Here is a 22,467-nt window from a genome sequence, read left to right on the forward strand (position 1 = left end):
CTCAAGGGCTCGTTATCTCCCAGTGCAGTAATGCTGTTGTCAGCAGCTGAACCCCTAGTTACTCTGTTATCACCAAGCTGGAAGCTTTTTTTTGTCCCAGGAAGGTGGTGCTGCCCATTCCGATCAGTTTTTACTGAGCTGCAGTATTGAGCATAGCACATTAAATAAACCAACACACGATAAATAGATTAAGCATTTCTGTATTGAATACTCCTACAGAGAACAATTAGTAATTATAGTCTCAAGCCTATTTGGGTTTGACTTGTTTTGACGTTCACCTTTCTTCAAGCATAAACTCCAAGAGCTGATCGATCTAGAAAGAAAAATGTATACACTTCCTCTTTCTTCTATTTGTAGCAGTAGGATAAGAAGTCATGTCAAAGAACAACTTGAAAATATCCACTTTAACTTGAATTTGTTTTTGTCCAAAAAAAAATGCATAGACCCTATAATCAAGCTCATGGGATCAAATCCTCTTACTAGCTGTGACTACCTTGTGATCCTTTTGACAAGATAGGGGAAAATTTGGCTAGCTCAATTTGATCCAGATGTCTGGATGATGTCAGGTTGTAGGTTCTCACTTCCTTTAGAAGTGCTAAATAAGCACAGAAGCGAGTGGCCCTCCCTCCCAGGATTAAATGAGAATACCTGGAAGGCACTCAGCACAGTGCTCACCTGGCACAAGGTAAGTGCTCAGGAAACGACAGCAGGTTATGATAAACCTACTGTCAGCACCTTTGATCCACAAACAGTATAGCTGGTTTCCACTTGAATCCGTCTTTGAAGAGAGCTATCTAGACATTAATGTTAGGGTCAGGCTCCCACAGCTCATTGTTTAGTCCTACTGTTGGTCAGGATTTGTCCCAGCAGTAGCTCCCTGACTTGGAGACGTGGCCCAGCCCCTGGGGTGCAGTGGTCTGCCACCATCCCTGTTGGTTCTTGGGGTGAGAATCCAGTTCAGCCAGCTTTTGCCTTGATTACAAGCTCTTCCTCCTGCCTCAGTGTAGGGTTTGCCTTGGTTTCTTAGTTCTCAACTTTGGCTCTGACCTAACACTTTTGAACCTACTCTACCACTCAGCTTCCATCCCTGTTGTAGAAAAAAAAACGATCACAGACCCAGTATTTTATCCACACCTGACCTGCCGGACTTAAACTTGCTCCCAAGCCACCACATAGATATTACTGAAGCATTATTTATACAAGGGTTTCATTCATCTATGGACATGTTACATTTTGGTTAACTTTGAACAGGACCAATCTAAACTTCCCTTATTTAAATACAAAACACTGTAAAACAGATCGCTTAAGTAAAAGTCACATTTTCTCATATGTCAGTTCATGGCCACACACAGTACAAGTCTTCCGATACATGTCATCTTCTATGTTTTCTTCTGGTCCGTACTCATGTTGATGAGCAACTGTTTCCCTTTTCCACACACTGCTTCTGACTGCTCGCCGTAATTCTAAGAAAAAAAATAAAAGCCAGTTTCAGTGGTGCTATTTGGCTGAATCCAAAAATCCATCAGCCTTTCAGCTGTGTGTGTTGTGTGTTTAAACCAAATATGGTTTATACCTTAATTTTATAACAAATCAAAACTGATTATACATACTTGGCGAGCGTACTTTCTTACCTTACCAGTTTGGCCTGTGACATCATTCATGTCAATTGTTGGAGTCGTGTGAAATGGGGGATTCAGAAATATTGGGTATGTGAGTTAGAGGGATAGCGAAAAGCCAAGTTCACATGAGTAAAAGAACAGGGTTTGTTCCAGCAGCTGACCATGGAAAACGGGATGCCACAGGAGGAGAGGGGAGTCAGCTGGATGACTGAAGACAAGGAGCATTTTTAAGTTCCAAATAAGTCAGGAAGTACTTCTACAAGAGGCAAGTAAAGCTTTGCTTGCAAGAAAACTAGAAAGCCAAGTACTCTTAACTGTACTGATGTTTCATCTTAGAAAAAGTGCTTGTGCAACTGCCCTTAAGTCTATTCCTTATCCTATAAAATGGGAGCACTCTTCTAGGAGAGGGGGTGCTAATGATTATTGCAAGGCACAACCTAAATATAAGACTCACCTACTACTAAGAGCTGGAAAGAACCAGAGTTTTATTTTACTTCCTTTTATTTTGTAGCAAGGGAAACTGAGCAGAAATAGAATGTGAACCCAGGCCATTCATTTCCAATGTTTAGAACTTTTCCCACTACATCATGTTAAAATAGCATCTTACAAAGAAGAGAATTATGTTGGATGCTTTGAAAAGCAACTGAGTAATCACATTTTAAAACTTCACATTGCATATTATCTGAAGAAACCAAATCCTTAGTGTTAATTGGAAATTAACAAGCTAATAACTTCTCAGTTTCTAGTTTGAGTAAAAAGCAACACTAATTATTTACATTTTTCTATTCTGACCAGTGATCCATGGAGCCCAGCACTGTCTTTGACTACCTAAGGGAGAGTATGACAATTACTTCTATAATCTCAACCATAAAAATCAATGTATACCAAGTAATCACACGTTTTCTTTTATCCATTTTAGATCTATGATGAGTAGTACCAAATGCTGCTTGAGTCTTTGTATTTTCAGCCTGTATTACATCAAGAGGATAAACACACACACTAGGGTATGTGTCAGGCACTGTACTAAGCACTTTGTATATAAACACAGTTAATCCTCACAACTCTGAGATAAGTACAATGACAGGCGAGAAAACTAAGGCACAGAGAAGTTACTTAAGTTGTGCCTAAGGTCAAGCAGTTGGTGTCACAGGCACAGTGGAGCTCAGGTCCCTGTTCTCAGTCACTGAGCGTGCTGCCTATTCATCCCTCCAGTACGAAAAGCACTTTATCTTTTATTTTCATGTGTACACCTCTAGACAGTTTCCAACCTAGGGGGAAAATGACGTTTATCCAAACTCTAGTCTTTATTCCTATAGCCTCTCGTATTCTGAAGAACTCTAATTTTTCTAGACATATCTGGAATGCCTTTTATTGTTTTATTTTACCTTAGGACATGTTCTAAATAAGCCATAAATGATACGCTGACCAGAACTGCACAGATGCCTCATGGTTTCAGATAATGACAGGAAGATGTCTCCTGTTTGAGTTCTAATACCTACTTTTCAATTTTGTTCAGATGTAAGGTATCCTGACCACAACTGCCCCACTGAGAACATCTCTCAAAATCTGACTGCATCTCAGTCACTGCTAAGCTAACCACTGCCGAATGTGAGCATTTTGCAAACTTAGCAAGAGAGAGAAGAAAATTATTTTCTTAACACTAAAAGAATGCTCTAAAAAATCTAGCTCACTAGCCATAGCTGGTCATAAATGAACATAGGTTTTGTACAGACTTTATCTCTTTTTCTTCCCATCCTTCAGTTAGTCAAGAGTAAAGCCAAATCTTTACTATTTTAGACACTCCTGGAAAAACTTGTGCTAGAAAGGAATTATTAAAAACACTGATGTTTGTCATTTTCTTGCCCTTCTTTCCCTTCCTAAACAATCCAGTCCTAAAGCCATAATAAAGCAGGCACCCGTGGTAGGCACGGGGAGCCCAAGAAGGGTAAAAAGGGTGTCCCTGCAGAGGAGGCAGCGACCTGATGGGAAATCAGTCGCATCCAGGGGCACTCAGCACATAACTACACTAAACATCATGGGAATCAGGTTTCTGTCAGGGAAGAGAGTTACAAATAAGGAAAGGGAGAAAACTAGAAGAAACCCTAAAATTTGGGGTTAGAACTGGGTATATCAGTGTGAACTCAAGGTTTTAATTTACATATATATATATATATGAAGACAAAAATATAGACATACGTGTGTTTGTGCTAGAAAGCAGAAAGGAGTGCTCAATGAATGACATGTCAAAAAGCCATCAGAGGTAGCTTGAAGAAATTCCTGTTGGCCCAAATATGAGGCAAGTTGAGTGCCAAAATAATTAAGGACAGAAATGAACCAAAAGCCATTGAGAAGAACAGGAATGAATTCATGCATACCAATACTAAACAAATGGGGGAAAAGGATATTGAAGAACGCTAACTTCCCAAAGGTTAAATGCAGAGGGAACAATGAAGTTAGAAAACAAGTTTTGCAACCATCATACTAAAGACTGGTTCAGACAAGAACCACCCACAGATGGAGGCTAAATCTAGGGAGAAGTGTTAACCAGAAGCAAGATATGTGCATGGTCTTACAATTTTTTTTCGCTTATCAAATCAAAAATAACATCACCATTGAGGGCCGATGGACATCGTATGCCTCCAGATGTGATGCCCTGAGACACATCAATTATGCACCATCCCTGGCCTGAAATGCATAACCTGAACCCAACCATCAGGAAACATCAGAAAAGCCCCAAATGAAAAAACACTTCTAAAAGGGCAGGGCAGAGGAAGGAAAGAGACTTCTTCAAAAATGTCTATGTCATAAAAGATAACGGCTGTGAAAATATTCCAGAAGAAAGAAATTTAGAAAGACTTGGTACCTAAAGCCAATACCTGATCCTGAACTGGATCCTATACTAGAATGAAAAACTATACAGGGCATTACTAAATCAACTAACAAAACTAAAATATGGATGACAGATTAGATAAAAAGATGAGTATTATACTTCGGTTTTGTAAGAGAATATTCCTATTCTTAGGAAACATACACTGTAGTATTTAGGGGCAAAGGTGATGATGTATGCAACCTACTCTTAAACAGTCCAGAAAAAAATGCGTGTGTGCGTATACAGAGAGAGAAAGAATGCAAACAGCAGAAAGTGTTAAGTAAATCTGAGTAGAGGATATATGAGTGTCCTTTGTACTATTCTCATCCTTGCAATTTTATGTAAATTTGAAATTATTTCCAAATAAAAACTTAAAAAAGACAGGAGCAAGTTTGAAGGGGCTTCAACTGGCCAAATTTGGGACAATTTGAGCATCAAAATGAATAATGACAGGAATGGACTGGAAGTGATTTGTGTAGAAGCCATGAATCCAGATGGTACTAAAAAAGGAACTTCTTTCCAAAAGAAGCCAAATAATTGTAGAAAGAATAACAGAAATAGGAAATCGCCATTTAATCCACCCCAATAAGAAGTGACTCAGGCAAGAATCACCCTGGTGTGCTAAAACCACTGAGTGAAACTTAAGAAATGAGATGTTCACGTTGTGTCCGCGTCGCCCCACAGACATCTTATTACAAAGGGAAGAGGGTTCCTTTACGACGGAGAAATGTGGCGGACACGGCCTTAATGAAGCAGTCAAATGGACTGTCTCTCAGAGGAGAACTGACACCCGTGTCTCCTGACATGACGCACTCGGACACACCACCAGCAAGTATTCCTACCACAGATGTCTGACCTGAATCTAATCGTGAGGAAAAAAGCTGCTAATAAATCCAAACGGAAGGACGTCCCGCAAAACAGGTGGCCTGGACTCTTCAAAAATGCCAACATCATGAAAGATAAAAAGGCTAAAGAAGAAGAGGCGAGATACGCATCATCCTTGACTGGCCCCTGGATCCAACAACTAATAAAGGACACTGGAACAAGTGGGGAAAGATAAATATAGATTATATACTAGATAACAGCATTACAGGAATGTTAAATTTATCGAGTGTCATCGTCTTTTAGTTATGTAGAAGAATGTCATTGTTTTTAGGAGAGAACATGAAGTATTGATAAGAATCACAATGTTTGCAATGTTAACTTTAAATGCTGCAGCAAAACGTGTGTATGAATGAGAGAAAAGCAAACTGGCAAAATGTCAACATCTGGTGAAATCACAGATTTGTTTAAATAAAGATTAAAAAGTTTTTCACATTACTTCATTTAAGCACTTAAAACTGTAAAGTAGAGATCAACTACCTACTGCTAAGAATGAGAAGAGGAAGGCAGAAAGGTCAGAGACTTCAGAGGAGTGGAAGAAAGGGTGACAGGCCCTGGAGAGCTGAGGAAGCCCTGGGCTGGGAGGGTGGAGCCAAGCGGCCCTGAAGCCAGAGAGCCAAAGAGTGGGCCACCGTGTTACATCCTCCGAGCCCCACTGGCCGAGAATTTCACAACCCGGAAAGCTGGGGACTGCCTCTCCTGGAAATTTGTAACAATGTTCATGGCAACCAGTCTTGCTAACGATATCTTTAGAGACTGCTTATACCTTTTACCCAAAGAAGTTAAGAATTAAAAAAAAAATTTCCCGTAAATCCTTGTGTTTCAGTGAAAAATTTATTTTATACCCTCTAAAACTTGCACTTTATTTGGCTTAATATCTTCATTTTGCAAAAGAGGCAGCCTGTATTCACAGAAGCCCAATGCTGCTCATGAGGTAAACTTATCAGAGAACTAGCTGAGGGAGACCAGATGCCCCTAAATACCTGATGGGAGGGCGGGCAGTGTGACACAGGAAAAGTCACAAGGAAATGACAAAGGAACACGTGATGCTTTGCTCTGACTTTGTCCTCCATAAACTGAAGCAGAGCAACAGGAAGCTGTGTCCTTCACACTCTCCGAGAGAAGCCTGAAAACAGTCATAAATACAACCACAGGCCCAGGACGTGAAATGTCCACAAACTCAGAAGGGCCCCCAAAATAGGATTTTCTTACCCACTTCTTTTGGTGGGAAAAGTGCAGAGTAACAAACAATGAAGATTAATTTTCCGTTTTTTTAGAAGGCTAAACCTCTACCAGTACTAAGAGAAAGCTGAGTACGGTAGTTCCCCCTTATCTGGGTTTTAATTTCTGCAGTTTCAGTTACCAGTGGTCAAGTGCAGTCCAAAAATATTAAATGGAAAATTCCAGAAATAAACTCTAAGTTTTAAATTGTGTGCTGCTGAGTAGCAGGATGCAATCTCATGCACCGTGGCCCTCCATCCCTCCCAGGACGTGAATCACCCTTTGTTGGATCCCCAACCATCAACAGTGTCTGCTCTTGACATTCAACCACCGACATCATCATAGCTGGATCATCCTCCTTGACATCTCCTCAGAAGGTCAAGAGTAGCCTAAAGCTACGTCACGATGCCTACATCATTCCGCCCACTTCATCTCATCACCTAGGCACTGTATCATCTCACATCATCACAAGAAGGGTGAGTACAATGCAGTAAGATACTTTGAGAGAGAGACCACATTCATGTAAATTTTATTACAGAATACTGTTATAATTGTTCTATTGTATTATCAGTTATTGTTACTTTCTTACCGTGCCTAATTTATAAATTAAACTTTATCATGGTATGTATGTATAGGAAGAAAACGTCGTATAGATAGGGTTCAGTACTATCCTTGGTTTCAGACTTCCACTGGATATGGGGGACTACCCTATAACTTTTAAAGAAAAACCCTATCTCCACCTTATTTGTGGAAAGGAGGCATGCAAACCCAAGACGTTCTGTGTATTTGCACTATGGAAAGTTCCCATCCAATATCAAAGCCAACACATAGTGCATTTTTTGAACTCCAGGTAAACCGGGCAGCAGCGATGCCGTCATCTCTACTTCTGCCTTCTGGGATCTAAGAGCTCTAGAACAATTTGAATTTGCTGACAAGAAAGTTCTTTCTTGTCTTTCACCTTGTCTATATTTTTATATCTTACACTATTGATAATTTTCTTCTATAGTAAGATCAATTCTTTCTCAAATTGCTAAAGTAGATCATATTCTAAAAGCAGGTAAATGTAATCTCTTACCTTTCCATAAAGAAGTAAACTTTGTGTCAGCTTCTTTGTGGATCAAAATCAGAAGACCAAGAGGAACCAGGTTCCAATTTCTTTTCAACTAAAAAACGTTTAGACTTGCTTTTACTGCCCTCTGTCCTGAGCCTTCTGGGCAAACTGCATAGTAAGCTCCTTGTTTCTACTCTCTACAGTGTCTCCTCCACTCTCAGCCCTTTGTGGCCTATTCAGGAGGACAGGAGCATATCCACCAACCTCTAAAGTAAATCAACGAGAAGAAGCCATAATTAAAGAAGGCATCGCTTTGACCTCGCACATTACACACCAGAAGACAATGGAGTAATGTCTATACAACTGAGAGAGAACTCAGGTTTTCACATGCAGAAGAAACAGAAAAACATTCTTAAATTTGTAGGGACTTAGAAAATATACCACTCATGTAACCACCGGGAAAAATTTCCTCAAAAGACATGCTTCATCCCAACAAGAAATGAACTTAAAGAAACCAGTCTTGTGGAAAAAATTCCAAAAAAAGTTCTGAGAAAAAAATTCAGAGTAAATTTGAATTCCTCAAGGATGAGGAAAATCTATAGTAGCTTAACTCGTGATTAATAGCAGCAATTTAATGCAGTCACGTGCCGCATAACGACATTTTGGTCAACAACCAAGCGCATGTACACTGGTGGTCCCGTAAGATCAGTAGCACAGAGCTGAGGTGTGCAGTAGGCCATAGCATCTAGGTTTGTGTAAGTGCAGGCTTTGAGGTTCACGCAACAATGAAATTGCCTAACGACACATTTCTCAGAACGTATCCCTGTCGTTAAGTGATGCATGACAGTAGAGTGAGAACAGCCAATTATATCTGAGTTTATATTTCTTTTAAAATACCTATAAAAATTGTGTAAATCTTAAAAGAAACATTTTACTCATACTAACATTTCATCTATATTCCCTTAATAGAATTTTTAAAGAAAAAAGCATAAAACAGATGCCATAATCTTTTATTGTTAGTCAAGTCATAGGAATTTAGTCACCTTCAGATGACGTCTTGACCAAACTACAGAAATACTATCTAATAAAAAATTACAGACAGCCTTCCTTCTTGAAATGTTTCCTCACTTTGCAGGTACAAGTTTCTAGTTCTTTTATCCATGTATTTGTGTGTGTACCACAACGCCACCAGGAAAGTGGTTTACGGCGGCAGAGAGGGGAAGTACTGAGGTGGGGCAGGCAGCTGAGGCTAACGAAACCCTAGGCTCATAGGGAATGACCCTCTAAATATGCCCTCTTCTCTCACACCCTTAAGATGCTTTTTGTTACTTTATCCTTCAAGGCTTTCCTTGATGTTGGAAGAGAGGAAGGGCTGGGGTAGAACAACAAAAAGATGAAAGAAAAGGACCAAATTCAAATGAAGTCTTTCCAAATCCTCTCAGGTGGTTCTTGCAAGAATTTTTGAAGGCAGCAGTGCAGCAGTGGCTCACTTTGGAAAGACTCTTCAATGAAACGCTCTTCTATGGCATAGTTTGCTATAGGAAACCTCTCCACATAAAGTGTGCCTACCCTCTGAGTTAGGCATTGATATCTTAAGTAACTCTAACTTATATAAGGATGCCTATAAAGATGTTTATCACAGGCTTGTCTTGATAACCTTCAAAAATGTCCAACAGTACTTCCATTTTTATAAAAAATATTTCTAAAGGGTCTGTCCATAGAAAAGAACTGAAAAACCAGACATTAAAATGTTACTATCGATTGTCTCTACAGTAGAATCATAGAGTAGAAGTTCTTTGTAGTTTTCTAACTTTTCTTCACTGCACCTGAATTACTTTAGTAATGAAAAGGGGGGGAAATCCCCTCACAAAGAAGAAACAAGGCAGGCTTACACTCAATTTTCCTTTTTTTTTTGGTTTTTCATTTGTTAAGACATCTGAGCTATCTTCTTTCACCCTCCAAAACCTCTTCTAAATCCTAAAAACATAAGCGAAAGTATTTATTATGGTTAAGACACTCTTTTTAAATGGATCCATTTAGTATATGTAGAACCCTGTATATGCATAAAATAGGTGCTACCTACATATACTTTACACCACACTGGCACTCTACAGTTACTTTATGAAAAACACCCATGCCTACTTTTTAAGACTCTTTTTAGGGATTCTGTGATATAGGAAAAAGTGCTCTTTGTGCTCCTGCAGCGCCCTGTGTCCATCACTATCACAATACTTACTACACGCTATTATGACTTTAAGTGTACCAGTCCTTCTCTTCTGACAAGCTACGACTCCAGCACTGATGTTCGCACAGTGCCTGGAACATAGCTGACACTCAGGAATTAGTGGATGTGTTGATGGATGGGTGGATGAATGGACAGACTTACGCACATAGGCGCACGTGGATGGATGCACAGACGAATAAATACAGAGACACATGGACAAAGGAATGATAGTCACGTGGATAGACAGAGGTATGGACAGAAGGAGGAATGTACCTTGCAGACTTTCAGACATGAAAGGCTGGTTCCAGTGCCAACTCTCTCATAACTATCTATATAACGAGTCACTCTACCTTTCTTTGTCTTTTATTCATATATAAAATAAAAGTGATTAGACTAGCTGACACTAGAAGGTTTCTTCTAACTGCTAAATTAGATGACTAAGACTTAGGCATGATTTTTTCATTTTAAGCAATTGGAGAGGTTTGCTGGTGGATATCTTTGCTTTTTATAACATTATTGGTCCTATTTAAGATTGAACTGATGCCAAATCCTTGACCAGGGATCCATCCCTGATCCTACCATTGTTCCTATATAAAACTATGATGCACTTTAGGATGAGCGCTTACATGCCTCTTAGAATTGCAGTACCGTGAGGTTTGCACTGACAGCTCAAACGCCAACCTACTAAGAGCAAACCTAAGTCTTTTTTTCTTCAATCTATGAAAAAAAAAATTCCAATCTATTGATGACATCCTATCTTTAAACAGGAAGAACTTAGCTAAAGGCTTTCAGCAGTAAAACACAGTCCATCACATTAATGTAGCCTCTTACCTTTTACTTTTTTGTCAAACTTCTTCTGTTTCATTTTTTCTCGGTTTTCCTGTCGAACTTCCTTTGCTTCTTCTAATGCTTCCTGACTACCCCAAACTTCAAGAGACCTTTTCACAATCTACAACACAGAATCCATGTTTAAATTAGTTGTGATTCAGAGTTGTAAAATATTATAAAGTTATAATTATTAATTCCACAGGCACCAAAGAATGATCTAATTCAAGTGCAATTTTATAAATATTTGAAATTTAAAAGATTTTAAATATTGATAAGAACCAACTCTAATAATCCCTCTATGCAAACCTATGAAACCATCAGGAAATGTATGCTGAATTTGATTGTAAAGAGGAAAGCTGTCCTCTGACTGTAACTGTTTCTCTGATTCATTGTTTTCACATGAATCTTCTAATTGATAGCATCTTATATTTAATGAAATTCAGTATGTGTTTGATTTTACAATGTGGCTTCTTAATTTTATCTGAAGATACTAGTACTTTCTCATATATTCTAATTCAAACTGTGCTCTAAAGCAATGCCTCCCAATATTTTTTATGTAATGGCGCAAAAAGAATATTATGTGTACCATTCTGGGCTAGACACAGGAGGCTGCTTGTGACTCAGCAGCATCCTGAGCACTCCGGCCGCCCGAGGCGCTCAGGGGGTAACACTCAGCACACCTCTAACACAACTGCAGCAAGAGGGGTGGAGATCTGCTCGGAGACACACTAGAGTCACACGGGCACTCGACAGGCTTCCAGATGAGCATTTCCCAGGTGGAGTGAGATTTCAGGCATTTGTGAAATTCTTCAACTTGTTTTTTAGATTTTCTTTGGAGAGTGGATGGATGTGCAGGGAAACGAGGACCGACTCTTACTCCAAGCTCTCTTAGTTTCTGAACTGTACTAACATCACCCAATGGTGCCATATTTGCTCCAAAGTGCCACACCAAAAAGCAAAATAAGAAAACATATTACTAAATGTCATTATGTATGACTATGACTCATGTAAAACAACAAAATGAAAGGGAGCTTTTTACTCTCTGTAAGCGAAAACTAATTATAATGAGTTCATTTTTAAAACTTCACCTGACCCAGAGTTTAAAATGACTGAATATAACTTGTTAGAGACCTGTAATTTTAAGTAGAGTTTCATATCACCCCACTGTGAATGATGAGGATTCTTCTTCACAATAAATTTAAGAGCTGGTTCTCTTTTTTCTAAATCACAGTCTTTCAGAAGGTATTCTTGTTTTGCTTCTGTTTTAGTTATAAGCTTATGTTTATCATCAGCATCTCTGAAAACAAATTAAGCCCATTATATAAGTTAGTTATTTCAAATAAACTAAGTTTTCAAATAGCCCAACAACCTAGGGGCATGCATGCCAAAAGGAACATATAAAATACTTTTCTGACAACTCTTCCTGCCTATTCTAGTCAAATTTGCAGCACAAAAATTCTAACAAAAAATACTTTCTCTTTTACTTATTCTGAGAAGTTATATCAGCAGAAGATCCACGTCATTTCACATTTGAAGAATTTCTTCTCTACTTATTTAAAGTCCCTCTTTTCATAAAGGATTTGAAAGGACTTATAAGAGTACAGCAAATATAAATGAGAACTAAGACTCAGTGAGTAAGAAAATATAAATTAAAGCAGAAAATCAGGATGGGCAGGATATAAGGAATATAAATACGCAAGGTCCAACTGCCCCAACACAGCAAATTTCCAGGTGGCTCTAAGCTTTTTCGAACCCAAGGCAAAAATGGAGACAGAGTAAATTACATAGTTCTCCTCATTCATTTGTTTTCCATCTACATGCCAGCTACTGTTCAAGGCACTAGGAATACAACAAAGAATAAAACAAAGCCTGTTTTCATGAAGCTTACATTCTAGTTAGAAGACAGCCAATAAATAAACATAATGACAGATAAAAGTGCTATAAAGGAATAAAAGCATGGTAAAGGAATAGAAATTCTCAGATAGGGGCCGGCCCCGTGGCCGAGTGGTTAAGTTTGCACGCTCCGCTGCGGCGGCCCAGGGTTTGGATCCTGGGCACGGACATGGCACTGCTCGTCAGGTCACGCTGAGGCGGCGTCCCACATGCCACAACTGGAAGGACCCACAACTAAGATATACAACTATGTACGGGGGGGTTTGGGGAGATAAAGCAGGAAAAAAAAAAAAAAAAGATTGGCAACGGTTGTTAGCTCAGGTGCCAGTCTTTAAAAGAAAAAAAGCTTTAAAAAGAAAAATTTCTCAGATAGACTGGGTAATCAGAGACGGCCACTGATGAGGGGACATTTGTGTGGGGCCCTTAAGAAGCCAGAGCACATTCTGAATAGCTGAGAAAGAACATTCCTAGCAGAGAGAACAGCAAGTGCCAAGACTTGAGGGCAGGAGTGTGCTTTGGAACTGGAGCTCACAGCTAGAGGGCCAGTGTGACTAGAACGCTTTAAGGGATGGTGAGGAGTGATGGGAAGTAAAGTCAGAGACAAGCAGAGGCCTTGTAAGCAATGATGAAGACAACTTTATTCTAAATGGATTAGAAACCATTAAAGAGTTTTGAGTAAAATGCTATATGCAGGAGAGACTAACGGTGCAAAAGTAGGGGGAGGAGACCAGTTAGAAGACTACTACTCCGGTGGTCCAGGCAGGAGCTGATGGTGGGCTAGTGTGAGGTGGTAAGCAGCGGGACACAGCGTGAAAAGTGGATGGGTTTAGAATATGATTTGAACAGACAAACGGACCTGGAATTAAACATGGGATAGACGAGAAACAGCCAATGAATGAACTTGGCCTTTACTGAAATGGTGAATACTGAAGAGGAGGTATAGTGCAGGGAGAAGAGACTTAAAATTGGGAATAACTTTAAGAAAGTTAAATAATTTGGAAGTATAAACTAAAAGAGGGGACAGGTAAACTACACTGTACCTAAATTATAATCTTTGAAGATGTCAAAAGGAAACAGAATGGAGGGCTGTGTTCCTAATTATGTTTAAATTTAAGAAGTATATTTTTTCCAGACCACTACACAACTTTCTTTAAATTGATACATCAGTTGCTTCCATTTTCTCATGGAAAAAAGATTATATGTGGAAATTCAGTTCCCAAAAGCTATCTGTACTTTAAGGAGAACAAGAATACTGTGGACCTCAACTACTGTGTACATCAATGACATTGTGTGTCGATGGGAATAGAGTTGATGATTTATAATTCCAATGGGTGCCAGAGCATTTCCAGTTACAGATCTGATCAGGAGACCAGAGACATCTCCCATTCTATCTTCTAAAGATCCTACTCAGCAACAAGTCGATGGTGATGCCCCCAATGTCTGCAGCAGGAACTCTGAAACGGCAGGTCCTCCAGGCAGGTGAGGAGTTGATCTAGGGCTCGAGGTACAAGAAGTGGAAACAGGGAACAGATAAGAGGGCTAGGTAAGAATCCAAGAGAGGATCTGAGGTGTGAAAGACCCCAACACAGGACTTGGCTGAGGTAAACAGTAGGGACAGGAGAACCACGTGGAGTGAGAAGGATTATTCTGGGGTGATATAAAAAGAAGATAAAGTCTAGGTGAAGAAGAAAAAGAATGACAGAAGAATGTGATTTTTCCCTCATTTATTCTCTTCCCTGCCTGTTCAGGAGAGTGAAAAATGAAGGGAAAGAAGCGTTTGGGGAATCCCAGAGGAGTAGCTGGACAGCTTTCACCCCCTCCTCTCACTGAAGGCCCCAGTCCTCTGACCAAGGTGTCAACACACACAGGAGTAAGTCAGAAACAGGGAGATCCTCAGGGGCTGGAGGAAGGGCAGGGTTAGGAACCTGCTACTGAGAGATGGTAAAAACAAACCAACCAACCAACCCACCCAGGCCAGCAGAAAGGAAAGGACTATGGCAGAGGCAGGGGCATCCTTCCTATTAATGTGGCCTATCATAACTTTGATATGCACAGGCTTCCTGTTATTTCTTTGGCAAATAAAAACCACAGAAATTTTAGGAAACTCCCAAGACAAAAATCATAATTACTAAGAAAATGTTAAACCCAAATGCATCGAATTATTGTTTTGCCCTAAACCTATATGCAAACATTAAACTTGAGCAATTGAGAACATTGTCTGAAATAAAAGAAGTACCTGCAGTTGTCACAAGTTGCCAAATCAAAGTGGTTCATCAGGTAAGAATCCATAAACTCTTTACCACATTCTTCACATATCGTATAATCAAACTCCATAACGGGTCCTGAAGGAAGGAAGAGCAAGTCTTTACGTTTCCTTTTCGGCACCAGAACAATACAGTTTTCTCTATTTTATTAGCTTACTGGCAGGTATTTTATGCCTGACACAAATACACTTACATAAAAGACAAAACTGTGATTAACTAATCTTATATTTATCTAAAAACATTTTTTAAGAGGAAAAAAGAAAAAGGAAGTAATATAAAGGAAAAAAACTACCAACTCATCAAGTACTTGAACACAAACCACATTAAGGTGCTTGTGTTAGACTTGTTTTGCTGCCGTAACAAATTGCCACCAGTTTAGTGGCTAGAATAACACAAGTTTATTATCTTACAGGTCCCACTTTGTAAGTGTGACAAAGGTCTCAGGGGGCTAAAGTCAAGTGTCGGCAGGGCCGCCTCCCTTCTGGAGGTTCTAGGGGAAAATCTATGACCTTGCCATTTCCAGCTTCTGGGGGCTGCCTGCAACCCCTGACTCATGACTTCCTTTCTCCAGCTTCAAAGCCAGCAACAGCAGCTTCTCACATCACTCTGGCTTCTTCCATAATACATCCCCCCCACCTTCTGCCTCTCTCTTCTACTTTTAAGGATCCTTGTGATTACACTGGGCCCGCCTAGATAATCCAGAGTATCTCCCCATCTCTACGTCTTTAAGCTTAATCATATCTGCAAAGTCCCTTTGACTATGTAAGGTAAGATATTCACGGGTTCCAGGCTGATTAGGATGTGGACATGTTTGGGGGCCGTTATTCAGCCTACCACAGCACTGCTGAGAGTATGAGGGAGATTAGTCCCAGGTGTTCACAGACAGGGGAGACAGGCACTAACACATAACACAGAAAAAAGCAGTAAAGAACAAGGCAACAGTAGAGGAGAGAAAAGACAGAATGCACTTTCAAATGGGAAACTTTTTCTCTCCCTCTGTCCCACCGACTACCAACAGAGCCAATAGCTTCCTCCTCTTCATCTGTCTCAGCCACTGGGTTGTAAACTTCTGGAGAGGAGAGACTGTCCTTAGCTACACATCCTCAACACCAGCAAAGAAACTACTCCAGGTAGGGCAAAGCTAGATATTTTTAAGGACTTCAAATACCTCGCTAAAGATCTTGATCCTACACAACTGGCTCTCTCAGTAAGTCTGAAGTTCTCCTAGCCAGTGTTTAGGTCGATGACTCTTGCATTAGCAGGCAGCTGGAAGTGTTCTCAAGTTAAATCTGACCGGCTTTGACAACTGTTCCTCACATGTCAATTTCAAGATGTCCATTTTGACAACCTTGTTTTGGGCCTGTACACTTGTCCATGTCCATATTCCTCTTAAAATATGGCACCCAAACTGAAAAATATTTTAGTCCTTCAAGTGTCAGCTTCTGAAAACAACAGTTTAGACACACACAGAATAGAACAGGACTATTGCCAACCTTGATGAATACACAACACTTCCGGTGCTGCGGCTGAAACTGGAGTGGGTTTTTTAAGCTGTTATATTACACTATTGGCTATAAAACTTACGATCAAATAAAACCATCTTTTTCAAAGAGTGTGAAAGTATCCTCACCCAGAGAATATATATGTCTAAGTGATTTACCAAAACTTTAACCTTAAATAATATTATATTCTTTTTATGCCAGGTCTCCCTATCTTATACTTTGTAAACCACTTTTTCCTCCAAATGTAAATAAAAGAATGTTCTAAATTTTATCTCTTGGGTTCTAGCTCCTCATTTCAACCTATCAAAATGATTTTGAGTGTTTATTCTATCAGTCAATATATTGGCTGTCCCTGGCCATTATAAAACAACAGAGAGTGTCAACCTAAGTACACAAACCACAAGTTAAATTAATCATTGCCTAATCTGTTTAATTTTTAATCTGCTAGCAAAGCTGCCAAACTTTATCACTCTTATAAAACTAATCTGCTCACTGACTAAAATAAGTGTGGCATTATTTAACATCACCTTGCAAAGAATTATGCGTGTCACTCAAAATGATCAATCTAGATACTAATTTTCCGAAAACACACTTTACCTGGTTGATGAATGACTTTTTCAATTGTATGTTCTTCTTCTTCTTCCTCTTCCAGAATGAAGCCTCCTCCTGTGTCAATTATCTTTGGAGCTGCTTTTACATTAGCCATACCTACAAAAAGTAAGTAAAAGTGGTCAACAACTGGGGCTGGCCCCGTGGCCCAGTGGTTAAGTTCTCGCGCTCCGCTTCAGCAGCCTGGGGTTTTGCCAGTGCAGATCTGGGCACAGACATAGCACCACTCATCAGGCCATGATGAAGCGGCATCCCACATACCACAACCAGAAGCACTCACAACTAAAATATACAACTATGTACCGGGGAGCTTAGGAGAGAAGAAGAAGGAAAAAGCAAACAAACAGAAACGAATGGGTGAAATAAAGCATCATTAACAAAAAAAAGTGGTCAACAATTGAACTAGGTGAGCCCATATGTTCCCTTGTGCATAAACAGGAACTCTGTTCAAATTTCATATATATCAAACAAGACAAGGATGTGCACTATTACCATTTCTATCCAACGTTACACTGAAGGTCCCAGCTAGTGTAACATGGCAAGAAAACAACAGGCATAAATGCGGGGAAGAAGTAAAAGGGTCTTTAGCCACAGATCATGTGATTACGTATGTAGGATGGCCACAAGAAGCTACAATTAAAATTAAGAAATAACACCTAGGAAGAGAGGTGTAAAACCTCCACACTGAAAACACCACTAAGAGAAATCAAAGACTTAAATAAATGGAGAAGTACACCAGGTACAGACTGGAAGCCTCGATATTGTAAAGATGTCAATTCTCCCCAAATTTATCTAAAGATTCAATGTGATCCCAGTCAAAACCCCAACGGTTGTGGGGGTCGGTAGGGAGGGGGGTGAGGTAGGAGCAGAAAAGCTGATTCTAACATGTATATGTAAATACAAAGAATGTAGAACAGCCAAGATAACCTTGAAGAACAAAATTGGAGGATTTACACTGCCAGATTTAAAGATTTACTGTAAAGCTTCAGCAATTAAAGACATTGTGGAACTGACACAAAGAGACCAATGGAATAGAAGAGAGAGTCCTGAAATAGACCTACACATATTTGGTCATTTAATTTATAGCAAAGGCTCCAAGGCAATTCAATGGGAAAAAGATAATCTTTTCAATAAATAGTGCTGGGATTTATGATAAAGGTGCCACTACAAAACAGTGAGAAAAAGACGGTCTTTTCAATAAATGAACTTTGACCTTACTTCATATAATATAGACAAAAAAATTTTAAATGGATCATAGTCTTGAATGTGAAAGTTAAAACAATATAGCTTCTAGAAGAAAACATAGGAGAATAAGTTCAAGAACTTCAGGTAGCCAAAAATTTCTTAAACAGGACACAAAAAGTACTAACCATAAGAGAAAAAATTGCTAAACTGTCCTTGATTAAATAAGAACTTCTGTTCATCACAAGACACCATTATGAAAGTGAAAAGACAGGATGCAAACTGGGAGAAGCTATTTGCAACATGTCTATCTGACAAAGGACTATACCCAGAATACGTAATGAAATCCTATATATCAGTGAAAGACAACCCAACATTAAAAAAAAAAAAACAAGCAAAAGATCTGAATAGGGATTTCACAAATGAGGATATCCAAATAGCCAGTAAGGACATGAAAAAGTTCTCACCATCATTAGTCATTGGGAAAATACAACTTACAACCATAATGAAGTATCACTACACTCCTACCAGAATACCCAAAATAAAAAAGACTGACAATATCAAATGGTGAGGATGTGGAGTACCGGAATTCTCATATGTTGCTGGTGAGATTTTAAACTGCTACAATCACTGTGTGGCAATATCTACTAAAGCTAAACACACACCTCCCCTACGACCCAGCGATTCCATCTCTAGGCATATACACAATAGAGATGAGTGCACATGTCCACCAAAAGACATACACAAGAATGCTCGCACAGGTCTTCTTCATAACGCCCCCAAACTGCAAACTCAAATAGCCATCAAAGGGAAAATGGAAAAACTGTGGTCTAACAATATGAAAGAATATTACAGATAAACAAACTACCACCACATGCAACAACGTGGATGAATCTCTTATATATCACGTCGAGCAGAAGCAGCCAGACATTGCACGATTCCATTGACAGGAAGTTCAAAAGAAGATAATCCTAACCAAACGGTCAGAACAGTAGGAACTTCTGAGTGTGGGAAGCTGACTAGGAAGTGCCATTATGGAACCTTCTAACGTTCTGAAAATGTGTCTATGTTGATCGCAGTGGTGTTCACATGAGCATTTACAGAGGTAAAATTCAGACGAGTGCATTTTACATGTTAATGCATGTTATAAGTCATTTTTGAAAAAAAGAAATTTAATATGTATCATCTTGCTTAAGTTACTCCCATTCTCTGGCCTCAATTTCTTCCTCTGTTAAATAAAGGGATTAGATAAGATGCCTGTTTCTACTGTCAACAGCAGTTCTCATACTCTACCCTCTATTGCCTGCTCATCTCTCTCTATCCCTCCAATAGACAGTGCTTTTATCTCTAGTTCTAAGAAACAGTTAGGCATTCCATGAATAGCCACTGGATGGATAGAAAGAGAATGAATCTACCAGAATATTGACTTCACGAATAGTGTAGCAGATGACCGGAATGACTGTGAGGGCAATGAGAATTAAGAGGAAAGCTGGAGGGGCTGGCCCTGTGGCCTAGTGGTTAAGTTTGGCGTGCTACACTTTGGCAGCCTAAGTTCACAGGTTTGGTTCCCAGGTGTGGTTCCCAGGTGTGGACCTACACCACTCGTCATCCGCCCTGTGGCAGTGACCCACATATAAAGTAGAGGAAGGTTGGCACAGATGTTAGCTCAGGGCTAATCCTCCTCAGCAAGAAAAAAAGAGAAGCTGGTGCAGTCAAGGCTATAACTTGAGCAGGATCCTGAACAATGCTAACTCATGCCAAAAACAAAGCCCAATTTCTGTCTGCTGCTATGTTTCCCCAGACCCTTAGCACCACATTCTAAGCAGGTTCTTCTCAGTCTTTTGCATGGCAAATGTCACAGCACACACAGAACATGAAAATTATACAGTACATTGAAATAAAAGTACTGCAAAGATAAAAATCTCAGCACCCACCTAACTCTCAAAGACAGTAAGCATATGCAATGCTACAACACGGTTCAGTTCTCGGGTAACTGCCTAAGAAATCTTACAGAACATTCAATCTACCTTGCTTTCCATGATCAGAAGTTTAATACCAGTTTATGCTCTACTTTGCACCCCTGTTCCACAGCCATTTAGTACAGATCTAGAAACCATTATGGAAGCATGAATATGAATTAATCAATGCAAACAAACAATTTTCAGTCCTGACTCCAGAATGCCTCAAATTGAGACAGGAAAAAAAGAAAACCACTAGAAAGCAGAAAAGATGAGAACCAGTAAAAGTGGCTGGAGGGGCTGCCCCGTGGCCGCATAGTTAAGTTTGCATGTTCCACTTCCGCAGTCCAGGATTTCATCGGTTCGGATCCCGGGCGCAGACGTGGCACCGCTCATCAGGCCATGCTGTGCTGGTGTCCCAAATGGCACAACCAGAGGCACTCACAACTAGAATATACAACTATGTACTGGGGGGCTTTTGGGAGAAGAAAATAAAAAGATTGGAAACAGATGTTAGCTCAGGGCCAATCTTTAAAAAAAAAAAAAAAAGGTGGCTGGAACTTGCAGAATCAGTGTCAGTATGAGTATAAAGACATGCAGCCAGTCTCAGACTCTTCTCACGCTGCCCTACTTCTGGCTGACGAAAAGGGGTAGCGCATGCACAGCTCTGAACCATGCTCAACTATTCACACAGTATAAGATACAGCTTTAGGAACACATGTGCCTCAAGTCGTAGAGGCAATCCTGAAGAACTGAGTGTCAACCTAACGATATTTTAGGTACTCCAGGGAGATTACTGCTTGACCCCAGCGGAGAATTTCATGATAGGTAGATACATATACGCATACGTACGTACACAAATACATGACAGACAGGCAGCTAAGAGCTGCCCTGAGAGAAGGGAAAGACGAAATTCAGACAAGAGGATCCAGACACAAGAATAAAAGCCTTTCTTCCCAAGGGTGAGAGATGCCAGTACAGCAGAGGTAGCCGGGGGCAAGGAAAGGCCGTGAACCCAATGTCAATGACCTGAGTTCTGGCCGCGATGAGCCTGTGCACTTGCTGGGATGAACCTGAGCAAACCCCCTTCCTTTTCCGGTCCTCAATTACCACCGCAGTGACACACGGATATGCAACTCTGCCCTAATTATTTTCCACGTTAGCTGTGAGAATCAAACTAGCTAATCTGAAAAACGTGAAGCACACCAGGTGCTACTGTCAGCCCACGAAGGCCGTAGCTAACGTCCGGCTGCTCCTCGGGACGCCCAGCACGAGCAAGCACTGTGCCAGCACGGAATATGCACTCAATCGCCGCCTGCTGAATGCACGGCGAGGGAGCAGGGGCAGGATTACTACTGAACGAGTCACAAGTCCACGAGCTGTGTACAAGGGCCACCCTGGGGCCCGTGGGGCGCTGCGGGAAGAGAACCGGAAGGCAGGCTGAGGCGCCGGCCGGCACTGCCCGGCACCTCCCGGCGGCGAGGGCGCTGCATCCCCACGCAGGGGACCGCAGGGACCGCCCGGGGGAGGGAGGCCGGCCCGGGGCCGGGAGGCCTGGGTCTACGCGGAATCGCCCGGGCTCTTGGACAGCCCGCTTCCACAAGGCCCGCGGAGCACATTCCCCCCTGGGACGACGGGAAGGTCCGCGCGCAGATGCCACAGCCGCGACGCGGCACGGGCCCGCAGGAGAGGGAAGCGGCAGGCGCCGCCCAGGGCCCAAACCTCCGGTAGCCGCAGCCGCCGCCGCCCCCGGGTAGGGCCGGGCCGCCAGCCGGGCCTGGCGCAGCATCAGCGCCCGCTGCCGCTTCCGCTCGATGCTCGCCCGCACCGAGGCAGGCAGCTCCGCCGGCTGCTCCGCAGCCGCTGGCTCCGGCGAAGCACCCCCGGCCGCCGCCATCGCCGGCCTCCTCTGAGGACCAGGGCTCCGGCCCCGCGCACGCGCAGTGGCGCACTGACGCGATTCCCCACGGCCCCGCCCGACGCCGGCCCCGCCTCCGCGCCGGCTCCACCCAGCAGCCTCGGAGGGGGAGCGCGCCTGCGCAATTTGAGGAGGACGGGAGGAAGGGAGGGGAGGTAGGTGGAGTCTGCGCACGCGTCAGGGCCGGGAATACCTGCCTGCTTGACACTTGGGACGAGGGTCGGTGCAGAGATAGTTTTTCAGGACTTGGTCATCTTTAAAATAATAGTTTCGCTTGGTGGTTCAGAATATGAGCTTTGGAGTCAACCTGGGTTAAGTCCTAGTCTGACACTTAGCATCTGCGTGACCTTGAACAAGTTATTTAACCTGAGTTCAGTGTGTTCAGTAATAAAATGAAGATAATTACGGAATCACTTCCAGGGTCGTTGGGAAAGTTAGATGTAAAGA

General features: G+C 41.3%; 1 protein-coding gene across 10 annotated transcripts; it reads right to left on the reverse strand.

The window, feature by feature from the left end:
• Positions 1 to 184: 184 nt before the first annotated feature.
• XPA (XPA, DNA damage recognition and repair factor) lies at positions 185 to 22,092 on the reverse strand. 10 transcript variants are annotated; one of them, XR_011533442.1, is made up of 8 exons: positions 21,825 to 22,092; positions 16,951 to 17,061; positions 14,824 to 14,929; positions 11,826 to 11,991; positions 10,698 to 10,815; positions 9,535 to 9,619; positions 7,667 to 7,908; positions 185 to 1,463 (listed from the first exon to the last, which is right to left on the reverse strand). XR_011533442.1 is itself a non-coding variant. In XM_008518982.2 (6 exons), exons 1-6 carry the CDS (start codon positions 21,997 to 21,999, stop codon positions 1,315 to 1,317), a joined length of 825 nt encoding a protein of 274 aa, XP_008517204.1. In that variant the 5' UTR covers positions 22,000 to 22,092; the 3' UTR covers positions 185 to 1,314. The 10 variants fall into 10 exon arrangements, 1 of the variants encoding a protein (XP_008517204.1); XR_011533435.1 differs by having other exon boundaries at positions 11,375 to 11,991; positions 21,132 to 22,063; XR_011533437.1 differs by lacking the exon at positions 9,535 to 9,619 and adding an exon at positions 16,020 to 16,259 and having other exon boundaries at positions 11,281 to 11,991; positions 21,132 to 22,063.
• Positions 22,093 to 22,467: the final 375 nt, after the last annotated feature.

The sequence above is a fragment of the Equus przewalskii genome, chromosome 26 (genome assembly GCF_037783145.1).
Source record: "Equus przewalskii isolate Varuska chromosome 26, EquPr2, whole genome shotgun sequence".
In the NCBI taxonomy this organism is placed as follows: Eukaryota; Metazoa; Chordata; class Mammalia; order Perissodactyla; family Equidae; genus Equus; species Equus przewalskii.